Source organism: Eptesicus fuscus, chromosome 1, assembly GCF_027574615.1.
Source record: "Eptesicus fuscus isolate TK198812 chromosome 1, DD_ASM_mEF_20220401, whole genome shotgun sequence".
In the NCBI taxonomy this organism is placed as follows: Eukaryota; Metazoa; Chordata; class Mammalia; order Chiroptera; family Vespertilionidae; genus Eptesicus; species Eptesicus fuscus.
In genome coordinates, this window is record NC_072473.1 from 16,652,718 (window position 1) to 16,666,537 (window position 13,820).

The 13,820-nt window shown below is 48.0% G+C and overlaps 2 protein-coding genes across 3 annotated transcripts in view; both read left to right on the plus strand.

The window, feature by feature from the left end:
* LOC103292265 (melanoma-associated antigen B18-like) overlaps positions 1-1,816 on the plus strand; it is a 77,448-nt gene extending 75,632 nt beyond the window's left edge. For both annotated transcript variants that reach the window (XM_054715752.1, XM_008148443.3), the window contains exons 2-3: positions 28-1,124; positions 1,274-1,816. In XM_054715752.1, the coding sequence (XP_054571727.1) occupies positions 79-1,116 (1,038 nt within the window). In that variant the 5' untranslated portion in view covers positions 28-78 and the 3' untranslated portion in view covers positions 1,117-1,124; positions 1,274-1,816. The remainder of the gene's footprint in view (positions 1-27; positions 1,125-1,273) is intronic.
* An 8,683-nt stretch (positions 1,817-10,499) lies between these two features.
* Positions 10,500-11,525, plus strand: LOC129148839 (melanoma-associated antigen B1-like). The gene has a single exon (XM_054714989.1). The coding sequence runs from the start codon at positions 10,500-10,502 to the stop codon at positions 11,523-11,525; it is 1,026 nt and encodes a 341-aa protein (XP_054570964.1).
* The last annotated feature ends 2,295 nt before the right edge of the window (positions 11,526-13,820 follow it).

Sequence of the window (13,820 nt, forward strand, 5' to 3'; positions counted from 1 at the left end):
CACATCATCTCTTCTTCTGTCTTCTAGGGTGACCTGTTTATCAACTTAATTGCTTGAACTCCTACCTGCTGTCTCATCATGCCTCGAGGTCAAAAGAGTAAGCTCCGTGCCCGTGAGAAACGCCGCCAGGCCCGCCAGGCCCGTGCTAAGACCCAGACCCAGGGTCTGGAGGGTGCTGAGGCTATTGCAGCAGAGGAAGGAGAGCTCTCCTTCTCTGCCCATCCTGTCCTGGAAGGCAGCCCCCAGAATGAGCCTGCTACTGAGACACCTAGCACTTCTCAGGAAATCCCATCTAGCACCAGTGATACTGCTGGAGCTGCTTCAGGCGCTGATTCAAATGAAGGTGCCAGCAAACAAGATGAGGAAAGCTCAGAATCCGCAAAGGCCTTGGAGAGCTTTCGCAGAGATCCTTTAAACAAGAAGGTGGTTCTGTTGGTGCAGTTTCTGCTGAAGAAGTATCAAAGTAAAGAGCCAATTACAAAGGCAGATATGCTGAGGTTGGTTATCAAAAAGTACAAGCTTCATTTCAATGAGATCCTGAGAAGAGCCTCTGAGCACATGGAGCTGGCCTTTGGTATTGATTTGAAAGAAGTGGATCCCATGAGGCACTCCTATGCCCTTGTCAGCAAGCTAGACCTCACCTTAGATGGAATGACGAATGAAGAGAACCTGCCCAAGACTGGCCTCCTGATGATTGTTCTGGGTGTGATCTTCATGAAAGGCAATTGTGCCCCTGAGGAAGCTATCTGGGAAGTGATGAATATGATGGGTGTCTATGCTGATAAAAAGCACTTAATCTATGGGGAGCCCAAGAAGGTTATCACTGAAGATTTGGTGCAGCTAAAGTACCTGGAGTACCGCCAGGTGCCCGACAGTGATCCTCCACGCTATGAGTTGCTTTGGGGTCCAAGAGCCCACGCTGAGACCAGCAAGATGAAAGTCCTGGAGTTCTTAGCCAAGATCTATGATACCGTCCCCAGTGCCTTCCCAGTCTGGTATGAAGAAGCTTTGCGAGATGAGGAAGAGAGAGCCCTAGCAAGAGCTGCAGCCAGGGCTCGTATTGCTATGACTGCACACTCTCGGGCCATGGCCAGCAGCTCTTCCCACACTAAGTGAAGTCTGAGGCAAGTCCTTCACTTTTTGCTTGAATAGGTTTGTCAAAGTTCTAATAGTGGAGAGCCAGACTGGAGCTGGAAAGTGTATATCATCTTTGTGTTCTTATTGTATGTTGGTAACTTGGAATTTTACCTTTTGTTTTGTTTGTTTGTTTTAGGTTATATTTCAAATGTTGACGTCTGAGGCAGATTGTTTTCTTTGTGGAAGAAAAGAGCAGTCAACATTCTAAGTAGTGGATGGCCAGGGTGGATCTGGAAGGAACACAGTATTTCTGTTGAGTGTGGTAAACTTTAGAGTTTTATCTTTTTTCTTTCTTTCTTTTGTTACATTTTAATTGTTGATTCTTTAACAGAAGGTTTAAATCATTTCAGAATCTAAATGTACTAATGATTTTAGTTACATGCTTATTTCTTGTAATAGATTTAAGATTACAAATTTTATTATTTTATAAAACAAATTGGGGAAACCTTTCATATTTACTGAAACATGGCATTGTAATAGGCATTTCCATGGGACTGTTAAAAATATGAGCAGTGAATTTATTGGGATCAAAAAATAGAGGGGGAAAAGTCAAAGATGTTCAGTTCTTGGTTTCCCTTATTCATTTTAATCTGTTGTTCTATAAAAATAAAAGCTACATACCTGGATTTTCTTAGCTTACTAAAGAATGTAGGAGAAATAAAATGTTTATAAACTAGAACTCATGTTTACTATCTCATTTATTTCCCAAATATTAATTGAACAACTGCTCTTTGAAAATCCTGTTAGAAATGGGAAAACTAGGATACAAAACACCCCTGCCCTTAGAATTTCATGCACAAGGAGCACTAATGATATAGGGGAGATGGTGAAATAGCCTCTAATAATTAAAGGATAAGTAAGAAGGAGAAAAGAGGTAGGGAGGCAGGGAAGGACTTGGGAGAAGTGGGAAGGGGAGGTTGTCTGGATGAAGACAAGGTATAAAATCCCTGAGGGAAGGCAGTGTGGGCTTTAGGAAACTACAAGTCCCTCAATGAGTACACTGTTAATTTGAGCAGGGTTGTAAGCTAGATGAGGCTTTGGGCTTGGTGAACAGAGGCCAGACTGACACATGGTGTTTCTCAATGTTGAAGGACAAAACCCTGTAATGGAAACCTGCTCCTAAGAATTACTTCGGTGTCATCAGTAAACTAGAGGAAAACTTCCTCCTGGGGCAGAAATGGAATGTGCTTGTGCTCGTGCTTGAGTGCAGTTGAATGCAGAGCACAATCTAGGTGCTTTATGTACAGAGTATTTAAGGGATTTCTGAGAAATAAGAGTGAAAGTCACTGGAAGTGGGATGCTGAGAAATTACTGTATCGGCTCTCTTTTCCCTGAACTGGGAGAGAGATACAGCTACTTTAATTAGGTTAACTTGATTGTAATTTTGCAAGCCCCAAGGGAGGGCTCCATATCTGGTGGTGATGAATGAGAACAGAGATGGTTTGGATGAAAAGGCACCTGGGAGGGAAGCAGTTGGTCCTTGACACAAATTCTAGGACCTCTGAATTGTATCCAACTGAGGAAGACTTCCTTGAACCCAAATTAAGTAACTTATCTTCAAAGGGGGAAATTAATTTTGTTTTACTTACTAAGTAGCATTATGGGTGAATTTTGTGTTATTTGTTTTAGAAAGCTGCATATTTTTTTGACATCTCCTGAAGGGAGGGTGGTATCATCTGTGGTAAAAATAATAATAACAATAAATCATATGATAAGTGCCATTCAATTAATACCTAATATTTTCCAATCACTCTGACAAGTGCTTTATGTCCATTGCATACATTCCAACAGTCCTACAAGATAGGGCTTATTACACATACTTTGCAGATGAAGACTTGTAATTTTCTCAAATTCACATGGCTGATAAGTAAAAGAGCTGGGACTAGAACCCTGGTTCAGATTTTTTCTAGAACTCACACTTTTCCACTTCTTCAGTCTGAGGCTGACTTCCTATCTCTTCATTATCTATTCTTCCCACCACTCCAAGATGTATCACAGGCTATTAAAAATCAAGACTTTCCGCCCTACCAGTGTTGCTCAGTGTTTGAGTATTGACCTAGGAACCAGGAGGTCACGGTTTGATTCCTGGTCAGGGCACATACCCGGGTTTGGAGCTCGACCCCTGGTGAGGGGCATGCAGGAGGCAGCTGATCAATGATTCTCTCTCATCATTGATGTTTCTCTCTCTCTGAAATCAATAAAAATATATTTAATAAAAACACAAGACTTTCCTACAAAAGTACTAAAACCAGTCCTCATGAAAAAAGGTGAATATGAGAGTAAAGAACAATTTTGGTTATGCTAATATGCGTACATACAAGTCGAAAGAACACAGACCTTGGGACAGTAGGGACTTGCCTGGGATGGGAATGGCTGGCGGGGGGTGGGAGGTCAATTGGGGAAAAAAGAGACATGTAAAACTTCAGACAAAAAAAAATAATTAATTCAAAAAAGAAAAGAAATAGTTGATAGATAAAAAAAAACACCCTAAATTTAAAAAATCTAATTCTATATACTAAAATTCTGAGCAGCTGAAAAAAAGAACAATTTTGAGATTGTCCATGGGCTTCTTTTGCTGAGGATCCTTCTTTTCCTTGTCCCAGGGTCCCTTGAGAGCTAACCCTTCCAGATGCTAGCACAAGTCTTGTGCCAGTCTGTTCCTATATTGCAGAACTTTCCCCCTAGGGATTCCCCATTGTGACTTTCTGTCCAAACTGGAACCTCATATACTGACCAGCTCTTCACTGTGTCCTCTGGAGGGTGCATCCTGCTTCCTGCGATGCAGGCAGTCCAGAATCACCTGCCCTTCCCGTGACTAGAGCGTTCCAACTCTGCAAGTGTACCTTGGAGATATATCCCTCTCAGTGGGACCATTGACACAAAGTCTAGATAACTTATTACCACAGCCCCAGCTCCCACCCCCATCTCTACATCACTCTTCAAAGTATTTTCCAAATGAGCTGGTGAATACAGTCTTATTTCTTACAAAATATACTGGTAATTGAAGTTAGACAACCCAAATATTGTCAGTGGGATTTTAAAGGGGTGTGTTATTTGAGACTGGCCACTGAACTCATACACCAATGATTTCATATCTATAAGGTCAATACCCAATGCCTTCCTGGAAGGTCAGAGATGAAGAAAGACCATGGAAATCATTGTGTAACAAACATATACTGAAGCTGAATTCCTCAGAACCCAGAGTTCTTCCAAGACAGTAATAATGGTTTCTTAACAGGCATGCTATCTTTGAAAAGCAAAGATTAAAATAATTCACCATCCTTCTGCTGCCTCTTACCTCAGTACTTGCTCCAGAGGAAAATGCTGCCTTCTCCTTGTTTCTAATGACACCTGTATAAGTGTCCTGCATGTTCAGTCATGCTGAGGGTTTCTGGGACTCAAGGTTTTGACCATGCTTCAATAGAACATTCTCATCCTATTGACATGCTACAGTTTATTTCAAAGGTAAGTGCAGAAAGGAGCTATTGAGAGAAAAAGGTGAGTCCTCCCTATTGTGATTTTACAGTATTCTTTTGAAAATTAAACGTGATCCAGCATTTGAAAGTATCTCCTATGTAGCAGGATTGGAAAATTGTAGGCAAAGTGGCCTCCTTAGAAACTCCACCAAGGAATGAAGAGGGTCTTTTAAATACATTCTATTAGTTGCTTTTGCTTGAGCACCAACTATAACAGTTTTTGGGAGAGATAATGTGCTAATTCATATGATGTCTTGCTCTCCTACCTGGGTTGACAAGGATAATACACATTCCCAATCCACTTGTATTTATGGAAGGGTCAAATGACTACTGTTGAAACTGAAATATGAACAGAAACATGTTTGTCACCCTTAGGACAAGAAGTTTGAAAGCCAGTATGCCACCTCCATGTTTTCTGTTCCATTGAGCAGCAAACACAGAGATTCTTGTTGGGAAATAGAGCCACCTGATAGGAGCAGACTAGATGCCATATCAGTTTTTATGTGCATGAGAAATAAACTTTTTTTGTTTTAAGCCATTACAGGTTTGCAGATCTTGTCTGTTGCACTAGCTAGCAGTTACTATATGTGATTAATGCACAGCTACAATTTTGTGGTTAGATGTATTTAAATATTTTAATTAAAAAGTAATAATACATATATTCTTGATACAAAATTTCTAGTAATACAGATACATTTCAATTTCCCCCTTTCCTCCAAATTCAGTCCCCTCTTCAGAGGTAACCACAATTAACTATCTAAGTGTGTCATTTAAATTTGATCTGAGGTTTTTTCATACATTGATGTGCTATAAAGATGTACTGAATTTTTAACAAACATGATTAAAAATGGGCATATTATTCTGCCTCTTGACCATTCTTCCACTGTGACATAAAAAATGAATTTTTACTACTTAATTGAAGGAACTTGAGGCAGCACCTCAGAGCACACATGCCAGGACCATTGGTGAAATAACATGACAGCACCAAACTTTGGGCCTGTTGAGGTAGTATGAGACCAGAGATTGTCCTAATAAATACCTGAAACTTCTTTTCTTGCAGAGGATTGGGCTTGTTTTAAATAGTCATCTAAAAAAAAAACATAGAACACGAATGAAAAGATTGTTGCAGTTTTAACTGGTATATTTTCCATCACATGTCCTAATTGGTTATTGAACTATGTGTGACCAAAATTCTAATTTTGCTACAGAGGAAGAAGGCCTTGCACCTGCGCACGGCCCACGCAAGGACCACGTGGGTGCGCAGAACGCGGCCCCTTCCGGAGTCCCCCTCGGACCCTGCCCCCGCTGACCGGAAGAGCCGGCCTAACTGCCATCCAGCCCGTCCAGGACGAGGCCCTTCTAAGGACTGCTGCCCAGGCCGAGCAGAGGGAGCAGACCCAGTCCTGTCAGTGGCAAGGTGCGAGGGGTGCGGAGTGCAGTCCGGGGACGCTTCCCAGCAACTCCAGTCCCTTTCCCTGAAAAGAGGGGGCCACCAAGGGCTGAACCACTGACCCAGCCCTCGGCCCCGGAGACCCCAGCCTGGCCTCCAGCCCTAAGGCCCTGGCTTCCCGCGGGCGGGGTCTCAGCAAATGAAGGCCCGTTGCTGGACTCTGGCTTGGGTCCAGTTGGTAGATATTCCAGACCCTGGACAGGGAAAAGGGGGTCCTCTGGGGGAGTGAGAGCACCCCAGGCTGAGGCCCCCAATAGCCCTGGTCCTGGCTGGGACTAGCAGGATCCATGCAGGTATAAACGATTCAGAGTCCCTGTGACTCCAGGAAAGTCTGATAAGTGTGAGCCTTGGTGAGAGGGGGTTGCAGGGGGAGGATATCAGCAGGTCTGCAGAGGGAGGATGTCCAGGTCCTGGGAAGACTCAGGGAGAGTGAGGGAGGTGGGGGCCTTGGTGGGAGGGGCTGGCAGGGGGAGGATGTCCAGGTCCTGGGAAGACTCAGGGAGAGTGAGGGAGGTGGGGCCTTGGTGGGAGGGGCTGGCAGGGGGAGGGTGTCCAGGTCCTGGGAAGACTCAGGAGGAGTGAGGGAGGTGGGGCCTTGGTGGGAGGGGCTGGCAGAGGGAGGAGGTGGGGCCTTGGTGGGAGGGGCTGGCAGAGGGAGGATGTCCAGGTCCTGGGAAGATTCAGGGAGAGTGAGGGAGGTGGGGCCTTGGTGAGAGGGGGTGGCAGGGGGAGGATGTCCAGGTCCTAGGAGGACTGAGGGAGAGTGAGGGAGGTGGGGCCTTGGTGGGAGGGGCTGGCAGGGGGAGGATGTCCAGGTCCTGGGAAGACTCAGGGAGAGTGAGGGAGGTGGGGCCTTGGTGAGAGGGGGTGGCAGGGGGAGGATGTCCAGGTCCTAGGAGGACTGAGGGAGAGTGAGGGTGGTGGGGCCTTGGTGGGAGGGGCTGGGAAAGGGAGGATGTCCAGGTCCTGGGAAGACTCAGGGAGAGTGAGGGATGTGGGAGCCTTGGTGGGAAGGGCTGGCAGGGGGAGGATGTCCAGGTCCTGGGAAGACTCAGGAGGAGTGAGGGAGGTGGGGCCTTGGTGGGAGAGGCTGGGAGGGGGAGGATGTCCAGGTCCTGGGAAGACTCAGGAGGAGTGAGGGAGGTGGGGCCTTGGTGGGAGGGGCTGGAAGGGGGAGAATGTACAGGTCCTGGGAAGACTCAGGGAGAGTGAGGGAGGTGGGGGCCTTGGTGGGAGGGGCTGGCAGGGGGAGGATGTACATGTCCTGGGAGAACTCAGGGAGAGTGATGTAGGTGGTAGCCTTGGTGGGAGGGGCTAGGAGAGGAAGGATGTCCAGGTCCTGGGAGGACTGAGGGAGAGTGAAAGAGGTGGGACCTTAGTGGGAGGTGCTGGGAGGGGGAGGATGTCCAGGTCCTGGGAAGACTCAGGGAGAGTGAGGGATGTGGGGCCTTGGTGGGAGGGGCTGGCAGGGGGAGGATGTCCAGGTCCTGGGAAGACTCAGGAGGAGTGAGGGAGGTGGGGCCTTGGTGGGAGGGGCTGGCAGAGGGAGGAGGTGGGGCCTTGGTGGGAGGGGCTGGCAGGGGGAGGATGTCCAGGTCCTGGGAAGATTCAGGGAGAGTGAGGGAGGTGGGGCCTTGGTGAGAGGGGGTGGCAGGGGGAGGATGTCCAGGTCCTAGGAGGACTGAGGGAGAGTGAGGGAGGTGGGGCCTTGGTGGGAGGGGCTGGGAAAGGGAGGATGTCCAGGTCCTGGGAAGACTCAGGGAGAGAGAGGGATGTGGGAGCCTTGGTGGGAAGGGCTGGCAGGGGGAGGATGTCCAGGTCCTGGGAAGACTCAGGAGGAGTGAGGGAGGTGGGGCCTTGGTGGGAGAGGCTGGGAGGGGGAGGATGTCCAGGTCCTGGGAAGACTCAGGGAGAGTGAGGGAGGTGGGGCCTTGGTGGGAGGGGCTGGAAGGGGGAGAATGTACAGGTCCTGGGAGAACTCAGGGAGAGTGATGTAGGTGGTAGCCTTGGTGGGAGGGGCTAGGAGAGGAAGGATGTCCAGGTCCTGGGAGGACTGAGGGAGAGTGAAAGAGGTGGGACCTTAGTGGGAGGTGCTGGGAGGGGGAGGATGTCCAGGTCCTGGGGAGACTAAGGGAGTGTGAGGGAGGTGGGGGCCTTGATGGGCAGGGTTAGGAAATGGAGGATGTCCCGGTCCTAGGAAGACTCAGGGAGAGTGATGGAGGTGGGGCCTTGGTGGTAGGGGCTGTCCTGGGGAGGATGTCCTGGTCCTGGGAAGACTCAAGGAGAGTGAAGGAGGTGGGGACCTTGGTGGGAAGGGCTTGCAGGAGGAGGGTGTCCAGGTCCTGGGAAGACTCAGGGAGAGTGAGGGAGGTGGGGCCTTGGTGGGAGGGGCTGGCAGGGGGAGGATGTCCAGGTCCTGGGAAGACTCAGGGAGAGTGATGAAGGTGGTAGCCTTGGTGAGAGGGGCTGGGAGAGGGAGGATGTCCAGGTCCTGGGAAGACTTAGGGAGAGTGAGGGAGGTGGGGGCCTTGGTGGTAGGGGCTGGCAGGGGGAGGATGTCCCGGTCCTGGGAAGACTCAAGGAGAGTGAGTGAGGTGGGGACTTTGGTGGGAGGGGCTGGGAGAGGGAGGTTGTCCAGGTCCTGGGAATACTCAGGGAGAGTGAAGGAGGTGGGGACTTTGGTGGGAGGGGCTTGCAGAGGGAGGATGAGCAGGTCCTGGGAAGACTCAGGGAGTTTGAAGGAGGTGGGGCCTTGGTGGGAAGGGCTAGCAGACAGAGGATGTCCAGGTCCTGGGAGACTCAGGGAGAGTGAGGAAGGTGGGGGCCTTGGGGGGAAGGGCTGGCAGGGGGAGGATGTCCAGGTCCTGGGAAGACTCAGGAGGAGTGAGGGAGGTGGGGTCATGGTGGGAGGGGCTGGCAGGGTGAGGATGTCCAGGTCCTGGGAAGACTCAGGAGGAGTGAGGGAGGTGGGGTCATGGTGGGAGGGGCTGGCAAGGGGAGGATGACCAGGTCCTGGGAACACTCGGGAGGAGTGAGGGAGGTGGGGGCCTTGGTGGGAGGGGCTCGCAGGGGGAGGATTTCTAGGACCTGGGAAGACTCAGGGAGAGTGAGGGAGGTGGCAGTCATTGGAGGGAGCTGCTGGCATAGGGAGGATTTCTAGTTCCTGAAGACTCAGGGCTACTGAAGGAGATGGCCCTATTGGTGGAGGGGCTGGCAGAGGGAGGATGTCCAGGTCCTCGGAAGATTCAGGGAGAGTGAGGCAGGTGTGTGCCTTTGGAGGAGAAGCTGGCAGAAGGAGGATGCCCAGGTGCTGGGAAGAGTCAGTGAGAGTCAGGGAGGTGGGGTGCCTTGGTGGCAGGATCTGGCAGAGGTAAAATGTCTAAGTCATGGGAAGTCTCATAACCACTGTTGTGACCAGGGACTCAATAACAAGGAGACAACTCAGAATCCCTAAATACTGCCATTCAAATAGGCCCAGGCATTTCTCAACAGAAGTGCCACTTAATTCCTGCTCAGGGGTTAGGCAGGGGAAGGCTTTCACCTGAAAAGGGCATTCACAACACAGCAGAGGAGTCATGCTAGATACACATCTAGGGGGCAAACAGGATTGATGTGAGATCCTGGGGCACCTCTCATAAGGGGGCCTCCATTTGATGGGTGCATCCTGCATTTGGGAGAAGACAGGCAAATGCAGCTAGACCTTGTCAAACTCAGGTCCTCCTCTGACTCCCGGGTACCTACTGACCTCAGTGTAAGGTAAGCCAGAAGCAAAGACACAGAGGACCCTAACTCTTCCAGTGCCCAGCGGAAAAACTACAATGCACTGAGAAATGACCCATACTGAACAGGTTTTGGAGGTAAAACTAAGGGCAGAAATTGGGGCTCTGAGACCCTACTTGGAGACCAGGTGAGGTGTCTAGAGGAGGACTGAGGAACCTAAAAATGCAGCACAGAGAAATCTCATAGAGATGTCAGTTCTGGGTGCCCTCTGCCAGAAGCAGCATCTCAACACAAATTTGTTGCATGGAGGTTTGAGTGTCATCTTCAGAGCAAGGTCAGGGAGTGGGGGCCCAGGTCTGGCCAACAATTAACTTGATGATCCTGAATGAGAGCTGGGAGCATTTCCCAACCCAGGGTCACATATATGCCCTGCCAGCCCCCGTAGTCACGTAGGGAACACCCATGTAGGATTCTGTGCCTCTCACTAAGGCACACTGTAACTTCCTCTGCAGGGTCTTAGGGCAGAGACTGGGCAGAACAGGAGCCCTGTTGGTCCCTAGGGCACTGCCCTCAGACTTACCTTACATGGCCTGGGTAAAAGCCAGGTGCAATGTCCCTGCTGAGAGTGCACATGCCATCTCACTCTCCCTTCTTCAGGTGCCATCATCACCTCCACTCCCACAACAAGTTTGCAGCTGTCCCTGCCCAGTGTCCTCATGCCTCGGGGAAAGAAGAGTAAGCTCAGAAGAGAGAAACGCCAACAGCCCCTGAATGAGACTCAGAGTCTCAAGGGTGCTCAGGCCACAGCAGGGGATGTTGAAGAACCCCCCTCCTCTCATCCCAATGATGATTCTCCCTCAAGCTCCCCTGCACGTAATCCATCCCAGGAGCCGCAGGGAGCCACAGCCACTAGCTCTCCTGAGGCATGTATGTCTTGCTCAATATTTGCTGCCATTGCCAAGAGACAAGCTGAGGAAAGTGCAAATGCCTCCCAGGCAGCAGCTTCAGCTCTGCAGGCTCGCAAAGATCCTCTAAGCAGGGAGGTGAGCAAGGTGATGCAGTTCCTGCTTTTGAAGCTGCAAAGGAAGGAGCCCATCACTCAGAATGCACTGCTGAAGTTTGTCAACAGGAAGTACAAGGAGCACTTCTCTGAGATCCTCAGGAGAGCCTCTGAGCGCATGGAGCTGGTCTTTGGCCTTGAGTTCAAGGAAGTCAATCCCAACAACCACACCTATGCCTTTTTTAACAAGCTGGGCCTCCCGATTGAGGGAGACCTGAGCAGTGATGAGGTCCTGCCCAAGACCCCAATGGTGATGGTGATCCTGGGCGTGATCTTCATGAATGGCAACATCGCCACTGAAGAGGAGATCTGGAATTTCCTGAATGTGTTTGGGGTCCATCCTGAGAAGAAGCATGCCATCTTTGGGGAGCCCAGGGAATTCCTCACCAAGGATCTGGTTCAGCAAAAGTACCTGGAGTGCCGCCAGGTTCCCGACAGTAATCCTCCCCGCTATGTGCTCCTGTGGGGCCAAAGAGCCCACACTGATATCAGCAAGATGAAAGTGCTCGAGGTGCTGGCCAGAATCTTCAACAAGGTCCCCACTGCCTACCCAATCCTGTATGATGAGGCCTTGAGAGATGAGGAAGATAAAGCATGGTTGAGAGCCGCAGCCATGGTTGGCTCTTTTACCAAGCACAGGGCTCCTTCCCAGGCCAAGTCCAGCAGCTGCTCCCACACCTAGGGAGATCTGAGGCAGCCTTTTCAGGTCAAGTTTGAGGAGAGCAGTCAACCTTCTGAATAGTAGAGTAGTGGGCTCTGGAGGGAACAAAATGTTTATGCTGTTGGGTTTCTTTTTCTTCTGCAGATGACTAATTTTTAGGGTTGTGTGTATTTTCAAAAGTTGTTCCTTCTAAGTAAAGGTTTATTTGCTTCAGAATCTAAGTTTATTAATGTCATGGATGTCACATTTATTAAAGATGAAGTTTAATATTAAGAGTATTGTTTATTACAAACTGATTGAAAAGCCTCCAATATGTTCTTTTTCCTATGGTACAAGGCATAGGAATAGGATTTTTGCTGGGCTTATGAAAATATTTAGGATAACAAAATGGAGAAACAAAAGTAAAGGCTGATTAATTCTTAGTGTGCTTTATTCTCCTTGTTCTTTTCTTATAAAATTAAAGAGCATATACCTGGATTTGCTTATCTCTTTCAAAGTTTTTGAGAAAATAAATCCTAATAAATTTGAATTCTTGCTTATGTCTTTTCTTTCCCCTCCAGCATTAATAGACCATCTGCTCTTTGGAAATGTCTAAAATTACTAGCGATGGTAAGAAAAAGAAGCCTAATAGCCACTGCCCATAAAATTTAGAGTTTATCAGCAGCATTAGTGATAGAAGGCTAATGGTGTCATCCAATGTAAGAAATAAGTAAATGACAAGTAGCAGAAGAGGTGTGGAAGACAGCACCTTATTGTCCATTATGTGAGCAAGGCAATGTTGGGCCTTGGAAATCTCCAGTCCCTGAGGGTGTGGTGTGCAGGTAATTTTCAGTTGGATTTCAAGATGGGCTGGATGAAGATGAGGAATTGTGAAGTAGGGGCCAAACCCTCAGGTAATGGGTCTTAGATTTGTGAGACTAAGTCTGGAATGGAAAACAGATCGGAAACGTTACCTTGGGATGTGGGAAAGGCTGAGAGAAATCCTCACCTGAGGCCAGACTGGAAGGAGTCCAATCCACTTGCTCTAGGGCAAGAGAACATAGTGCTCAAACTAGGTGTTTTGATGAGAAGATGTCTATAGTGTTTCTGAGAAATAAGGGTGATATTCCTTGAAGTGAGATGCCAAGTAGCCACTGGAAAATCTTGCTTTTCAAGGGCTGGGAGAGCCAGATCTCACTCCATGAAAATGGTACTTCATGTAGAGAATTTGAATTTAACTTGGTAAAAAGTAAGGGCGCGCTCTATTTATGGTGGCGATGAAATTCATAAAATGAAGGCTGGTTTGGATGACAAGTTGTTGGTTCTTGGAACTAATGAACCTTGAGTTTCATCTTGCTAGAGAAGATAACCCCACGCCCTTATAAAACAACAAATGCTCTATAAGGGGAAACTCTACTTTGTTCTACTTGGTTGCAACATTTTACCTGATGTGGTTTTCTACCTTGTATATAGTTCCATGTTCTGTAATAGAGCATGGAAATTAAATTCTGTGTGGAAAGGTGGTTATCATTTGGGTCAAAATCATCTTAATGATAACTGCCATGCATTAAAAGCACCCAATTTGCCTAATACTTTGCCAGATGGTTTATATTCATCACAAATGAAACTCCACAGTCCTGCATGAAAGACTACCAGACTCATTTTGCAGATAAAGAACTTGGAATAGTCTCACTTTCAAGGCTAAAAACTGACAGACCAGGACTTGAGCATGGCTCTCAATTTTTCTAGAGCACATAATATGCCAATCCCTCAAGTCTGTGGTGCACCACATGCCACTTGATTCATTTTCCTTCTCTGCATTTCAAAATGTACTTCTGTCAAAAAGCAGGACTTCATACTCAATATATTGATTTGAAAAACAGCCCCAGGAACAAGCAAGAAAATGACCAAATATATATGTGAGATATGAATTAAGAAAGAAAAAGATGGTATTCAGTGATAATATCAAAATCTACTAAGGAAATATCAGTAAACCACTAAAGCACAGGGATCACAGAGTCATTTGGCTCAGCCCCTCTCCTGTAGAGTAAAACTCTTAGAAGCAAATTTAGCTAAGAGGCTAAGTCTGGCTAGTGAAAGGAAGGAAAGGTCAGTGTGTTTTCTCTGACATCACATCACTTGTCTTCTGCTCCCTGGCTTGGTTGCAGCATCTCCATCCCAACTCACTCCTGGCACCAAACCATCCTATCCTTGGTTTACAATAGAGACACTAGAAAATAATTCTCAAGGATATGGCATTTCTAAAAAGGCTTTTAACAGGGCAGACAGGAGTCAAGAGGAGGAATCTGATGAATGAGGACAGGGGAGCCACAGAGA